At 35.2% G+C, this 12,245-nt stretch overlaps 1 protein-coding gene across 2 annotated transcripts in view; it reads left to right on the top strand.

Annotated features, from left to right (window-relative positions):
• Positions 1-12,245, top strand: part of RALGPS2 (Ral GEF with PH domain and SH3 binding motif 2) — a 154,812-nt gene that overhangs the window by 117,914 nt on the left and 24,653 nt on the right. For both annotated transcript variants that reach the window (XM_043485810.1, XM_043485809.1), the window contains exons 9-13: positions 2,412-2,549; positions 3,613-3,703; positions 8,624-8,691; positions 10,040-10,175; positions 10,959-11,110. In XM_043485810.1, coding sequence (XP_043341745.1) covers positions 2,412-2,549; positions 3,613-3,703; positions 8,624-8,691; positions 10,040-10,175; positions 10,959-11,110 — 585 coding nt within the window. The remainder of the gene's footprint in view (positions 1-2,411; positions 2,550-3,612; positions 3,704-8,623; positions 8,692-10,039; positions 10,176-10,958; positions 11,111-12,245) is intronic.

Genomic DNA, 12,245 nt, shown 5'->3' with positions numbered 1-12,245 from the left:
CAAATAAAAAATGAATACATGTCAAAGGTTTTGTTTAAATCATTAAGTATACAAGGGAATCGGGAAGATATTTACAACAACTTCAAGGGAGAAGTCAGAGTACTGCACATAGATGCAGGCCATTGGGAATGCTGGAATGAATTTACAGATAGTTGCAAAATTGGTCAACATCCACAGGGCAATAATCAGTTACATCCCACTGGACATAATTCATTGGCATTTTTATGGACAAGAATTTGTATTATTACCAGTTTTCAACAACTTATAAAATAGCTCAGGCCAAGAGGATGCACTGGAAACAGGATATACCTGGTAGTCTTTTTGCCTATTGCAAAGTCTATCACAATTTTTCCTGACACAAGTAAACTTTTATATGTACCAAATATTACATAAAAATAGAATGAAGGATAAAAAAAATTAATTGTACCAGTTCGTATTTCTCTTTTAAGGTGTTTGTTGAAGAAGGCAGGCAAGAGTCCTGTCTTGAGGAGGGGATCAGATTTAAAGGAAGGGTTGTTTTGCTTATGTTTTCTTAAATAGAGGAGATTTAAATGTGCATACTGGCTCTTGGAAAAGAGCCATGGAGTGTGAGTGATAGTGGAGGCAGCAGTGGATATGTTAAAAGGAGGCAGTAGAGATTACATTCAAAATAGCAGTTTAGATTTGGAAGAAAGAGAAGGGGATTCTTCTTCCTCTGAGATAGGAGGAAAAGAAAGGGAGCTAGGCTACAGATTTATTTGAAGTCATAAAAAATAGAGAGTCTCTAAAGAAAAAGAAGTATTTATGACAGATGGCTTAAAGAATACTGTTAAGATTTACTAAATGGAAAAGGAATGATACTGGAATGAGTAAAAGGATTACCATTGCCAACTTTTTACATTGTGTTAAACACCAGTTGTCTGGAATATTGGTCAGGATTTTCATTTTTTAAAGTGCAAGATAGAGTAACCACCTGAATGAGTTTATTATCTTAAGCAGATAAGATATAAAATACAAAAGATTTTCAATAAAGAGATTAGAAAGTCTTAAAAATTATCAAGTGAATGATACAGATACTGTAATTGTTTGTAACTGTAATTTAAAAAAAAAAAAAAACCTTGGAGTACACGTGTATACTCTGAGATCCAACTCTGTCACTAACAATTCATGTGGTGTTAGGCACTTCCTTAATATCTGTGGACCTTAGAGTGTTTGCCTATGAAAAGAGGGATTTGGACTAGACAGTTTCTAAATTCCTTTCTTGGAATCTGTGAGAAAACTAAAGAACCGTTGACACTGACCTGAATATAAGATAATGATTTAGATGGGCAGAGCTGAGTTCAGGTATCATTTAAGATGGAAGAACCAACATGAGAAAAAAACATTGGGCTTATTTGGAAGGCAATAGGTACATCATTTTGGTTGCACTTAATTCTGAGAGTTCATGAACGGGGAGTAATGATTTCAAAGTAGGAACATGTTGCCTTTTACACTTTACGCGTGCATAGTAAACTCTCAGGAAATATTTTCTGTAGATGTAACTTTGAAATCCAGAGCTAGGACAACTGAATTATTTGGGAGAATGTATTATTTTTGTTGGTACAGAAAAAGAGCAAGGTTAACTTCAATGTGTAGTTAGTAGAACTATTTCAAAAATCCAACTGTTAATCTTTAATACAAACAAGACGTTGCTACTAGAACGAGACAGTTTTCAAAGTAATTAAGAATCGAGGCTTCTCTGGTCCTCTAGAGGTTAAGAAACTACCTTCCAGCGTGGAGAGGGAGGAGAGCACAGGTTCGATCCCTGATGGAGGAACTGGGATCTCATGTGTTATGGGCACAGCTGGGCCCAAGTGCTCTGGAGTCTACACACCTCAGCGAAGAGCCTGTGTGCCACAACCCAGACCCAGTGCAGCCAAATAAATAAATATTTAAAAGGAAAGTAAAAAGTAAGACTCAAGTGATGGTTACCCACTCGAGGCAAGCATGTATAGAACTAATATTAAGTTAACTGCCTCATGGCAGGGAAGTGGTTAGGCTGGCTAACTTAAAACTTCTTCAGAAAAAAAAAAAAAAAACTTCTTCAGGCTGTACCAAAACTTGCAAAATAGGTACTAGTGTATAGACATAAAAACCAAGGTTCGGAAATTAGAATAATTATCTTTATTTTATACAGAGGCAGAGCCAGTTCAGGAGCTCATCTTCTTTCCATTAAGACCCATAGGTAGGTAGGTACTGGAGTTCCTAACTTCAGCTTTAAGTTATATGTCTGACCTGGACTCCACAGAAATCTAGGCCTTAGTGGTCATGTTTTAACACAGTATTAATAATGAATATATTTTAAATACGGCATATATTGAAATATAGCTATAAACAAACTATACTCATCCAAACAAGTAGGAAAACACTCATTTATCTTAATTTTGTTCCAGGTATCTATCTGTCTGATTTAACATACATTGATTCAGCATATCCATCAACTGGCAGCATTCTAGAAAATGAACAAAGATCAAACTTGATGAATAACATCCTTAGAATAATTTCTGATTTACAGCAGTCCTGTGAATATGGTGAGTTTCCGGGATTCATTTATAAAGGTTGATTCATTTACACAGGTTGATGGCCACTTTTCACATAGCAGCATACATCATCCTAATGTAAGGGAAATAATGATTATGTCACTGTTCAATGTTTAGCATCCTGTTTAAGATCTTGCTTTTAAGGAGTTCAAGTATTTCATATTTAAAATGCTAAGTTTTATCTTTTGCTCTTCTGCAATTTTGTAACAACTTTGCTAACATAATTTTCACAATTATTTTCTATTCTCTTCATCTCATTTGATCTCCCTGATCTATTATGTAAATATTTCTTTTTTCAGTTAGGGAGTGAGCTGAGACTGTTGTAATAACAGTTGAGAAGCTTTCTTGAGTTCTGTGTTGAGTAGATAACCAGTTTTTGTCCAAGATGTATTTTATGGAAACACACATGTGGAAAGAACTTAGGCAACCCCAAATGATTAGAAAAAAAAAAAAACTTTATTATTTTAAAGTGTTTAAATGCTTTCAGTTTGATAGAAAATAAAGAGAGGCTTTTACAGCTATGTAATTTTAATGCTGTTTAAAAACAGTTAACAATTTGTTGTTATTTAACTTTAATCTCTTTTTTTATCCTTTTCTCAATTTTTTAACATAACATCAAATTGTAATGTTAAATCAATCTTATTTGAAATTTCTAAGTAAGAAAGAAAAAAAACTACAAATGGAAGCCAGGCTTCTTTAAAAAAAAAAAAAAAAAAAACACAACCCTAAACTGCCTTACATCTTACACTTAAATGAGGTTTGACTATAAGTTACAATGATGGCTCTGATTTTTTTTATGAAATTTCTCAAATATGTGGGACTTTGTAAATGGAGCTGTTTTAATCTATACAAACAGCATGCAACTGCAGTTTTCTAAATTACCTTCAGTTTTACATTAAGTAACATTTACCTCAGTCATGTCCTTCTAGAGTTAATTTAAATTTTGGTGCTATGTTGCCTTAATTTACCTTTAAATATATTTTTCTCAGCTTAACTTTAGAAATTCTGCCTGAGATGTACTTTATCAGATAATTATTTATCATGTTTTGCCTAGATATCCCCATGTTGCCTCATGTCCAAAAATACCTGAACTCTGTTCAGTATATAGAAGAACTGCAAAAGTTTGTGGAAGATGATAATTACAAGTAGGTTGGATCTTCAGAAGTGGTTTGTATAATTGTGTCCTGTCCTCCACCCTTTCGTCTCTGTATTTAAACGTCTAAATATTGCATCTTATCATGCAAATACAGTTGTGCATTTACAGTGGTAAAGTTACCTATTCACGTGAATTTTTTAAATCAGTCACTTGATGTGACTGAGCCAGTATACAAGTACGTCATCTGTTCTTCTATTAAAAAGCATTGTATGTTTCTCAACTTGTTGAGAGCTGATGTTTGATAGTTCTAGTTTTACATTTCTTCCTTTCTCTCTCCATTGAAGCATTGAATATCTTTATGGAAATGTATCTTTTAATAGACTGAAAAATTAATGAAACAGTCCATGAATAGAAAAATTGCTCCTCAACACAATTTTGAATTTGTCTTCAGTTATTTTTGTGTATTGAGAGAATATTGAACCTTCTGGACTCTGAACTAGAGACATATTAATATTTGTCCAATAGAACACCACACTTGTCATTTCCTCTATTCAAGCAAGTCCTTCGTTAAAGGTTTTCAAAACTTACTTTTAAAACAGCTGATATCCATGTCTTTTTGCTTAACCATTCTCAGTCCTACCCAGTGGAAAAGGGATTTTTTCATTATTAACCCTTTTTATTTTTCTGGAGTAGGAAATACAACCCACTCCAGTATTCTTGCCTGAAAATTTCCTTAGACAGAGGAGCCTGGTGGGCTGCAATTCATGGAGTCACAGAGTCAGACATGACTGAGCACACACACATTCGCATTTATTTTTCAGTAGTGTTCTTTACATCATGACTACCAGGTTTGTTTGTTTTTTTTTTTTAAGATAGAAGGATAAAAAAGTTATTTCTCTTGAGGCTTTTAATTTTCCTTGCAGCTTTATTTATTAAAAAAAAATTTTTTTTTGCTGTTTCTAAGCTTTCAAATTTAACTTTGTGTCTGCCACAAATATTTTTTCCAGTAAAAGGTTATACTTTAAATTTTTATCAAAGTGAAAGATAAGGTTATTTTTTAATATTAATGCATTATACACAAAAGTTTTCTTACACTGTGTGATAGTAATTATCAGCTTCTTTGTTCCATAAATTTCAACATTTTTTAAAGAATTCTGGAGGACAGAATTGGTATGCATAATAAAAGGCTAGAGATTCCAGAAAACAACTGAAAATAACTTTTCTTCAAATATCAAATATATTGAGAAGCTCTGTACATATACTTAAAATGTATCTGAAGCTTTATTTATATTTGAAAACACCTTTATTGCCATCGTCTTCACCATACTGTATCATTACCACTTTATCTTTCTGTATCAATTTTTGTTTTACAGAAAGTTTTTACAGGGTAATTCATTTGAAAATGTATGAGGTCAGTGCATCAGCTTTTTAATAATCTTGACAGCGTTTCACAGATCTGATCCCCTAGATTGTAAGTTTCTTGAGTGTGATGGTCTGTGTCATATTTATCACTTATTTCTTTCATCTCTCTACTGACATAGCATAAAACACTCATATTTTGTCCTGTTGGGTACAGGAGATTATCTTAAAACTCAAAACATGAGTAAGTCATTATTAAAATTTCTGTGTCTGTCTCAAGAAACTTAATGGATTTTTTAAAAGTTAAAGTTTAACTCTTACAGTAGAAAGTGAAAGTCGCTCAGTCACGTCGGACTCTTTGCGACCTCGTGGACTATACAATCCATGGAATTCTCCAGGCCAGAATGCTAAAGATTCTCCATGGGAATCTTCCCAACCTAGGGGTCGAACCCAGGTCTTCTGCATTGCAAGTGGATTCTTTACCAGCTGAGCCACCAGGGAAGCCCAAGCATATTGAAGTAGGTAGCCTATCCCTTCTCCAGCAGATCTTCCCAACCCAGGAATTGAACCGGAGTCTCCTGTGCTGCAGGCGGATTCTTTCCCAACCGAGCCATCAGGGAAGCCCCTTCAGTAGAAGTGAAGTCTAAGAAATTGTTGTATAAATACAGAGTATGGTGAATTTTAATGCTGAAAGGATAGAGCTAACTAAGCTGTTAAGTAGTTTTAGCTGTCTGTATCCTGGCATGAGAGCTTCATTTTGGTAGGAAAGTGGATGCTGTTATACTGATTTTTGTTTTCATGAGTTAACTAGAACTCAGGCAGCCTTCCCATTATGCTCATTGTGTGTTAGTCACTTAGTCTTGTCCAACTTTTGCAACCCATGGTCTGTAGCCCATCAGGTTCCTCTGTCCATGGAATTCTCCAGGCAAGAATACTGGAGTGGATTGCCATTTCCATCTCCAAGGGATCTTCCTGACCAAGGGATCGAACCCAGGTCTCCTGCATTGCAGGCAAATTCTCTACCATCTGAGCTACAGGGAAGTCCCATTATATTCGTAAACAAATATTTATTCAGCTTTTGCTGTAGGTGAATGCTAGCTGCTGGGATTACAAAACAAATAATTACAAAATAGTTCAAAGAGTATTATACTAGAGATGTGCCGAGGATGCTGTGGGAACATAGATGGGGGGAGACCTAACTCAGCTTTAACTGGGAAAAATGAAGAGAAAATAAACATGAGCAGCTTCGGGTGACCATCTTACCTTAGTCTGCATCTTAGCAGGTGAGTTGCTCCACATGAAGAGTTAGGAAAGGTGTTTCAGGGATGGAACCATCAGTGGAATAGGGTGGGAAGCTATGTTTGCTTGGGGAACTACAAGTCACTTGGTAGTATTGGAGAATCTTACGGGAAGCTGAAGAAGATAGTGTTTTCCTAAAGATGCAGTTGTGTTGCATGAACCTACTGATTAAATGTGTTCAAAATCAGAGCATTTTAACATAAGAGCTATTAAGGTCATAAGTTGGGAAAAATGGATTTTATGATGAAAGATTTAAATAAAAATGACTTTTCATTTATCCATAAGCCTCTGTTTTTGGCAGTTTGATCTACATAGGCAGCCAGTATCAATATTACAAGTTACATGGCGTGCGTTTTAATCAGGGTGAAAATCTTTCAAAGTTATTTCGTTTTAATACTGAGCATAATATCTTTTGGAGAAGGAAATGGCAACCCACTCCAGTATTCTTGCCTGGAGAATCCCAAGGACAGAGGAGCCTGGTGGGCTGCCATCTATGGGGTCGCACAGAGTCAGACACCACTGTAACGACTTAGCAACAGCAGCAGCATAATGTCTTTTCTTAGTGAATCAGCATCACTGTTATATGTAGTGTTTTGATGATGATATAGGCAACTGACACTGACTATCCTGTGCAGTTTAAGATGCTTCCACTTTTTATATTGCTGTCAGTTATCAGCCATTATTAATAGCAATGTGATTCTCCCATAGCCTCCTTTCTGTTCCTTTCTGTTTTGGTTCTGTGTTAGGAAACTCTACTTAATTTGTTTACTTCTTTGTCTTCCACCTTCTAGACCGTGCGCTTCCAAAGGGGAGAGACACCTGTCCATTTAGTGTCCATTATATTCCAGTGCTGAGAGAACAGTGCCTGACACAAAACAGGTGTTCAGTGAAGGAATATAGCATAGTCTGAAGCTCACATAATTAAAGTCAGCTACCCTGTAATAAGAAAAAGAGCAGAGAGTTCTGGTTAATCATACATCTGTTCAGTACATGTACTTTACATGGTTAAGTAATTAGTGTACAATTATATATGATTTCTGCTTTAGGATATCAAAGACATTGATAAAAAGTTAAGCACCTATAATAGATTTATCATTATAATATCATTTGTATTATGCAGTTTCATAAAAAATTCCAGTTGGTAGGATGCTGAAAAATAAAGTCTTTATTAATTTCCAGACAAATGCTTAATAATAATACAGAGTACGCCAAAGTATATTTCCTGGACTACACCAAAATATTTTCTACAACTGCTTTAGTATCCTATATCCTGAAACCGTTTCTACTGATAGGAATTATAACCTCTTTTTGCTGCAGAACTCAAAATTGATACATTTTCCTAAATGGAACGTGTGTGTGTGTGTGTGTGTGTGTGTGTGTGTGTGTGTGTGTGTGTGTGTGTGTGTGTGTGTGTGCTCAGTCACGTCTGTGTGCTCAGTCACGTCTGACTCTTTGTGACCCCATAGACTATAGCCTGTGTGTGTGTGCTCAGTCACGTCTGTGTGCTCAGTCACGTCTGACTCTTTGTGACCCCATAGACTATAGCCTGCCAGGCTTCTTTGTCCATGGAATTTTCCAGGCAAGAATACTGGAGTGGGTTGCCATTTCCTTCTCCAAAGGATCTTCCTGATCCTGGGATTGAACCCAGGTCTGTTGTGTCTCCTGCATTGGCAGGCAGATTCTTTACCACTGAACCACTTTAATTTCCAACTAATAAACTCTGACTTAGAAAAGGGACTTATCAGGGATTTTGTAAACAGCCTTTTTATTTGTATAGATAGATCTTTCTTTTGATAATTTGAGTTGGTTTGTTTTTTGGATGGTTAGTTTTAAATAAGGTGTTGTGTTTTTTGTTTTTTTTTTTTAATTTTCAGTGCTACAGAGACCATTAGCCCATCCAATAAGGATTCTAGAAAGAATCTGCATAATTTAATGAAATGTGGGAAAGTTACTGAACTTATTTGCCTTGTACCAATATAACCTCAGGTTAAATCACCTTTTAGTCATTCACCAAATAGCTTTAAATGTGTTGAGTTGTTTGGCAGTTTTGAGGTTCTTGGGAGAGCTATCTCTGTTTTTGAATATGAGGTTTTGATGTTTTTCCCTCTCTAGTATTTCCTGGAATCACTATAAGATCAGCTTTGTATGAAAGAGAAAGGGGACTTAATTAAGATCACCCTTGAAGAAAAATACGCAGTTGAGGTTATTTTATAAAAAATGTTTTTAGGCTTTTGGTAGAAAAATACATGATTTTAATGTTATTTTGTCAAATATTAATCATTCTATGTGTTTTTCCCTTTTTGAAATTCAGGCTTTCATTAAAGATAGAACCAGGGACAAGCACACCACGTTCTGCTGCTTCCAGGGAGGATTTAGTAGGTTAGTGCGGCTTTCTCTTGTTACTGAGTAATCAACCAGATAACCTCATAAGACAGAAGGGATATACTCCAAAGTGAGTAAGTGCGTAGCACGTTTTATTCTGCCTGTACAGTTTTATTTTTGGTATTAAAATATATCTTTTTCTGTTTGGTTTTTCTGTTTTTTCATTAAAAAGTTGTCACGTGTGGTTTGTCAGTAATATGCAAATTAATATGCCAAGTAATCAAGAGTAATAGATATAGCCAACAGAAAATAATAAGTGTTTATGAATTATCAACTCTTTTTTCATTAAGTATACGCTGTATGAGGCAGTGAGGGTTAATTATGTTAGAAATGTTTCTGGTCTAAGTGAAAAATTTACTAATTTGAATAATTATAGGAGTCAATTTTAGTGGCTTAATTTTTTTTTTAATTTCACTCTAATGCTGGACCAAGTACTGAAAAGAATGGTCATAGTCTCTTAATTTATCTCTTGGGATTTATATGTATGTAAATAATCTAAAAACATAAAATTGAAGAGAATTTTTTAAAGAAATCATAGACAGTACCTTGTTTAATATTCCAAATACAGATCTTGGCACTAAGCTTTGTATCATTGTATATCCTAAAAATGTTTGGAGGCCCATCTAGTAAGGCGTGAAGAAGACGGGGAGCAGAACCATGGCAGCAGCTACCGGGGAGAGTGTCCAAGCAGAGGGAGTCATTCCAGGCTACATCTATTTAAATTTGCTTTTCTTTTCATTCTTAAAGTGATATTCTGCTTGTAAAGCAACTGTACACCAATAAAACATGTTTTCAAGTGTTACTTTGCAAATCTGTGTACTTTCAAGTTCCATTTTTTTAATTTCCAGAAACATGAGCAGTCAGTATAGATTTAAATTGTAATTTGAATCCTTGACCTACTCTACACATTCTGTATCTAAGAAGCTGAAACTAAGAGTGAAGACGTAATGTGTAAAATTAAATGAGCACTGAACTAGGATTCAGAAGACCTGAGGGTTTAGTCCAGGTTTCATGTGTGATATGAGACCCCTATACCATCTCTTCTAATTACGCTGCTTCCTCTATAAATAGGGAAAATATTTATACTGGCTACTTAGGGCAAGTAAAATAGATAGAAATTAATAGATATTGTTTGTTTTGAGGTTTTGTGTTTTACAACTCAGAAACTAATATTTCTTATGTTCAGTCAGTTAAATGGAATTAATATTACCTTAAATTAAACCACAATCTTTATTTCATATCAGAGGATTTCAAATAAAGCAATCTTTCTAAACCATTTAACAGTTTCTGTCTGTCTCTCTCTCTCTGTGTCTCTGTCTCTCCCTTTTTTCATTTAACCTTTAAGGTCCTGAAGTAGGAGCATCTCCACAAAGCGGAAGAAAAAGCATGGCCGCTGAAGGAGCCTTGCTGCCGCAGACACCGCCATCCCCTCGGAACCTGATTCAGCACGGACATAGAAAGTGCCACAGCCTGGGTTACAAGTCAGCGCTTCTGATTTTCTCTTGCAAAGTTCTATGTATTTCATTGGATTTCTTTTCTACTTATTTCACTAGTTGGACAGAAAATAGTGTCCTTGCGTAGTTTTATTTATGTAACACACAGTAGTCTTTTTCTGATTTAGTAAAATATCTTGTTTGCATAAAGGCATTTATTTCTTCCTTACCTTAATTTGGAAATGAGCTTTTTCCAATAGTGCTTTCACATTTTGGGGGATAAAAATGAACATTACAGGTCATCATCATAAATAAAATCAGGAAAGCAAACACTATTTCCATTTTAAATTATAACTTGTATCATGAGGCATTGCTTGTCCTAACCAAAACAAGTCACCATAAAGCATATAAAAACTGTTCTTTTTATAACAAAATACAAAGAAAGGGAAACTGTCTTTTTGTTTAGCTTTACAAGATTGTTTCCTCAAAATGGACCCCACAGTTCACCTTTGCCATGATTTTTGTGAAAATTTAATAGACATTTTCCAAAAGTGAATGTGAAAATAGTTTTTAATGAACCCAAGCATCAAGATAAAGTATTTTCTGTTATATAGGTAGATATGGCCTGGTTTTCTAAAAAAATTTTCCCTAAACTGTTGGCTTGAGGCTTTCATGGTAAAATCTGTGTGTTCATTAGTATGAGAGTTCAGAAGTAAGTTCAGGATAGCAGGTACATCTTTTATATCCTGAATCTTTATGTAAGAGTATCTTTTATATACTGAATCAGTAACAGTAATGAAAGATATGAAAAATATTTCTCTTTGTTTCCAGTTTCATTCATAAAATGAACACAGCAGAGTTTAAGAGTGCAACGTTCCCAAATGCAGGGCCAAGACATCTATTAGATGATAGCGTCATGGAGCCCCATGCACCATCTCGAGGCCAAGCTGAAAGCTCTACTCTTTCTAGTGGAATATCAATAGGTGAGAAATAATTCTCTGAGAGGGTTCCAACTTATGTAAAATCCGACTTCTAAGAAAACTCGGCTGGAAAAGCATGATTAACCCTACTACAAGTAGAAAAAATAATTGATAAAAGCAAAGTAGCAAAGTGTGGATATAAGATCACATTACTAGTAGCTGCTAAAATTAATAATTCATGATGGTTTGAAAAGTGCTTGATGTTTTTGACTTCAAAAGGGGAGGCATTCGAGGCATGGTGGGGAAGAGAACAGGCACTGTTTGAATTGGTTACCGCATGTAGTTGGAATGTAGGAATGAGGAAAGGGGCAGATGAGTTATGATTCCCAGTTTTTTTTAGATTAAGCAGCTAGTTAGATGGTGGTGCTGTTACCTAGGCAGAGAACATTAGAAGAGCAGCCATTTGTAGGTATTGAGGTATTTGTAAAGGGTGACTAGGTTTGGGGAATTAAAATTTCCATTTTGGACATGTTTCTACCGTATTGAGTTGTCAGGTAGGTAATTGACTGTATGAATAGGAAGCTTAAGGAGGTAAAGTCACATCTATAGATACAGGTATAAGAATTAGCGTATTTGTAGTATCTTAAGCCATGAGACCAGATAAGGTCACAGAGGGAGAGGATATAAATAAATAAGAGTAGACTTGCTAACATTTGGAGGTGTCATTTTTTTTAAAATGGTCAACCATCAGAGGAATCTACAAGTGAGGGACCACTGAAGTAGGGAGAAAAGCAATGTGGTATCACAAAAGCCCAGCAGAGGAAGGATCTCTGAAGGGAGGGATGTATTGAATGTATCCATATCAAGTGCACAAAAGAGAAAATAAGATGAGAACAGGAGTTGATCACTGAATTTGGCAAAATAAAAGTCACTTGGTGACCTTGACTAGATTTGCTTTATAGAATACTGTGGGCAAAGCCCTGGCTGGAGTAGATTAGAGAATGAGAGGTAAGAAAATAGAGATAGCTATTATGAAGGAAACCGGGACTGGAAAAGGACGTGAAGTTAAGAAGAATTTGTTTGTTTTTACTTCCTAAACTGTTATTTATTTTCTGAACCTTCTAGCTGAGCATAATTTCTTTGGATAGTTAGGAAATCCCTATATGATGCTATTTTTATGTTTTAAAAGAAATAAAGG

Source organism: Cervus canadensis, chromosome 13 (genome assembly GCF_019320065.1).
Source record: "Cervus canadensis isolate Bull #8, Minnesota chromosome 13, ASM1932006v1, whole genome shotgun sequence".
NCBI classification, from domain to species: domain Eukaryota; kingdom Metazoa; phylum Chordata; class Mammalia; order Artiodactyla; family Cervidae; genus Cervus; species Cervus canadensis.
The sequence above is the reverse complement of the archived record's forward strand: the minus strand, read 5'-3'. Positions and strand labels throughout refer to the sequence as shown.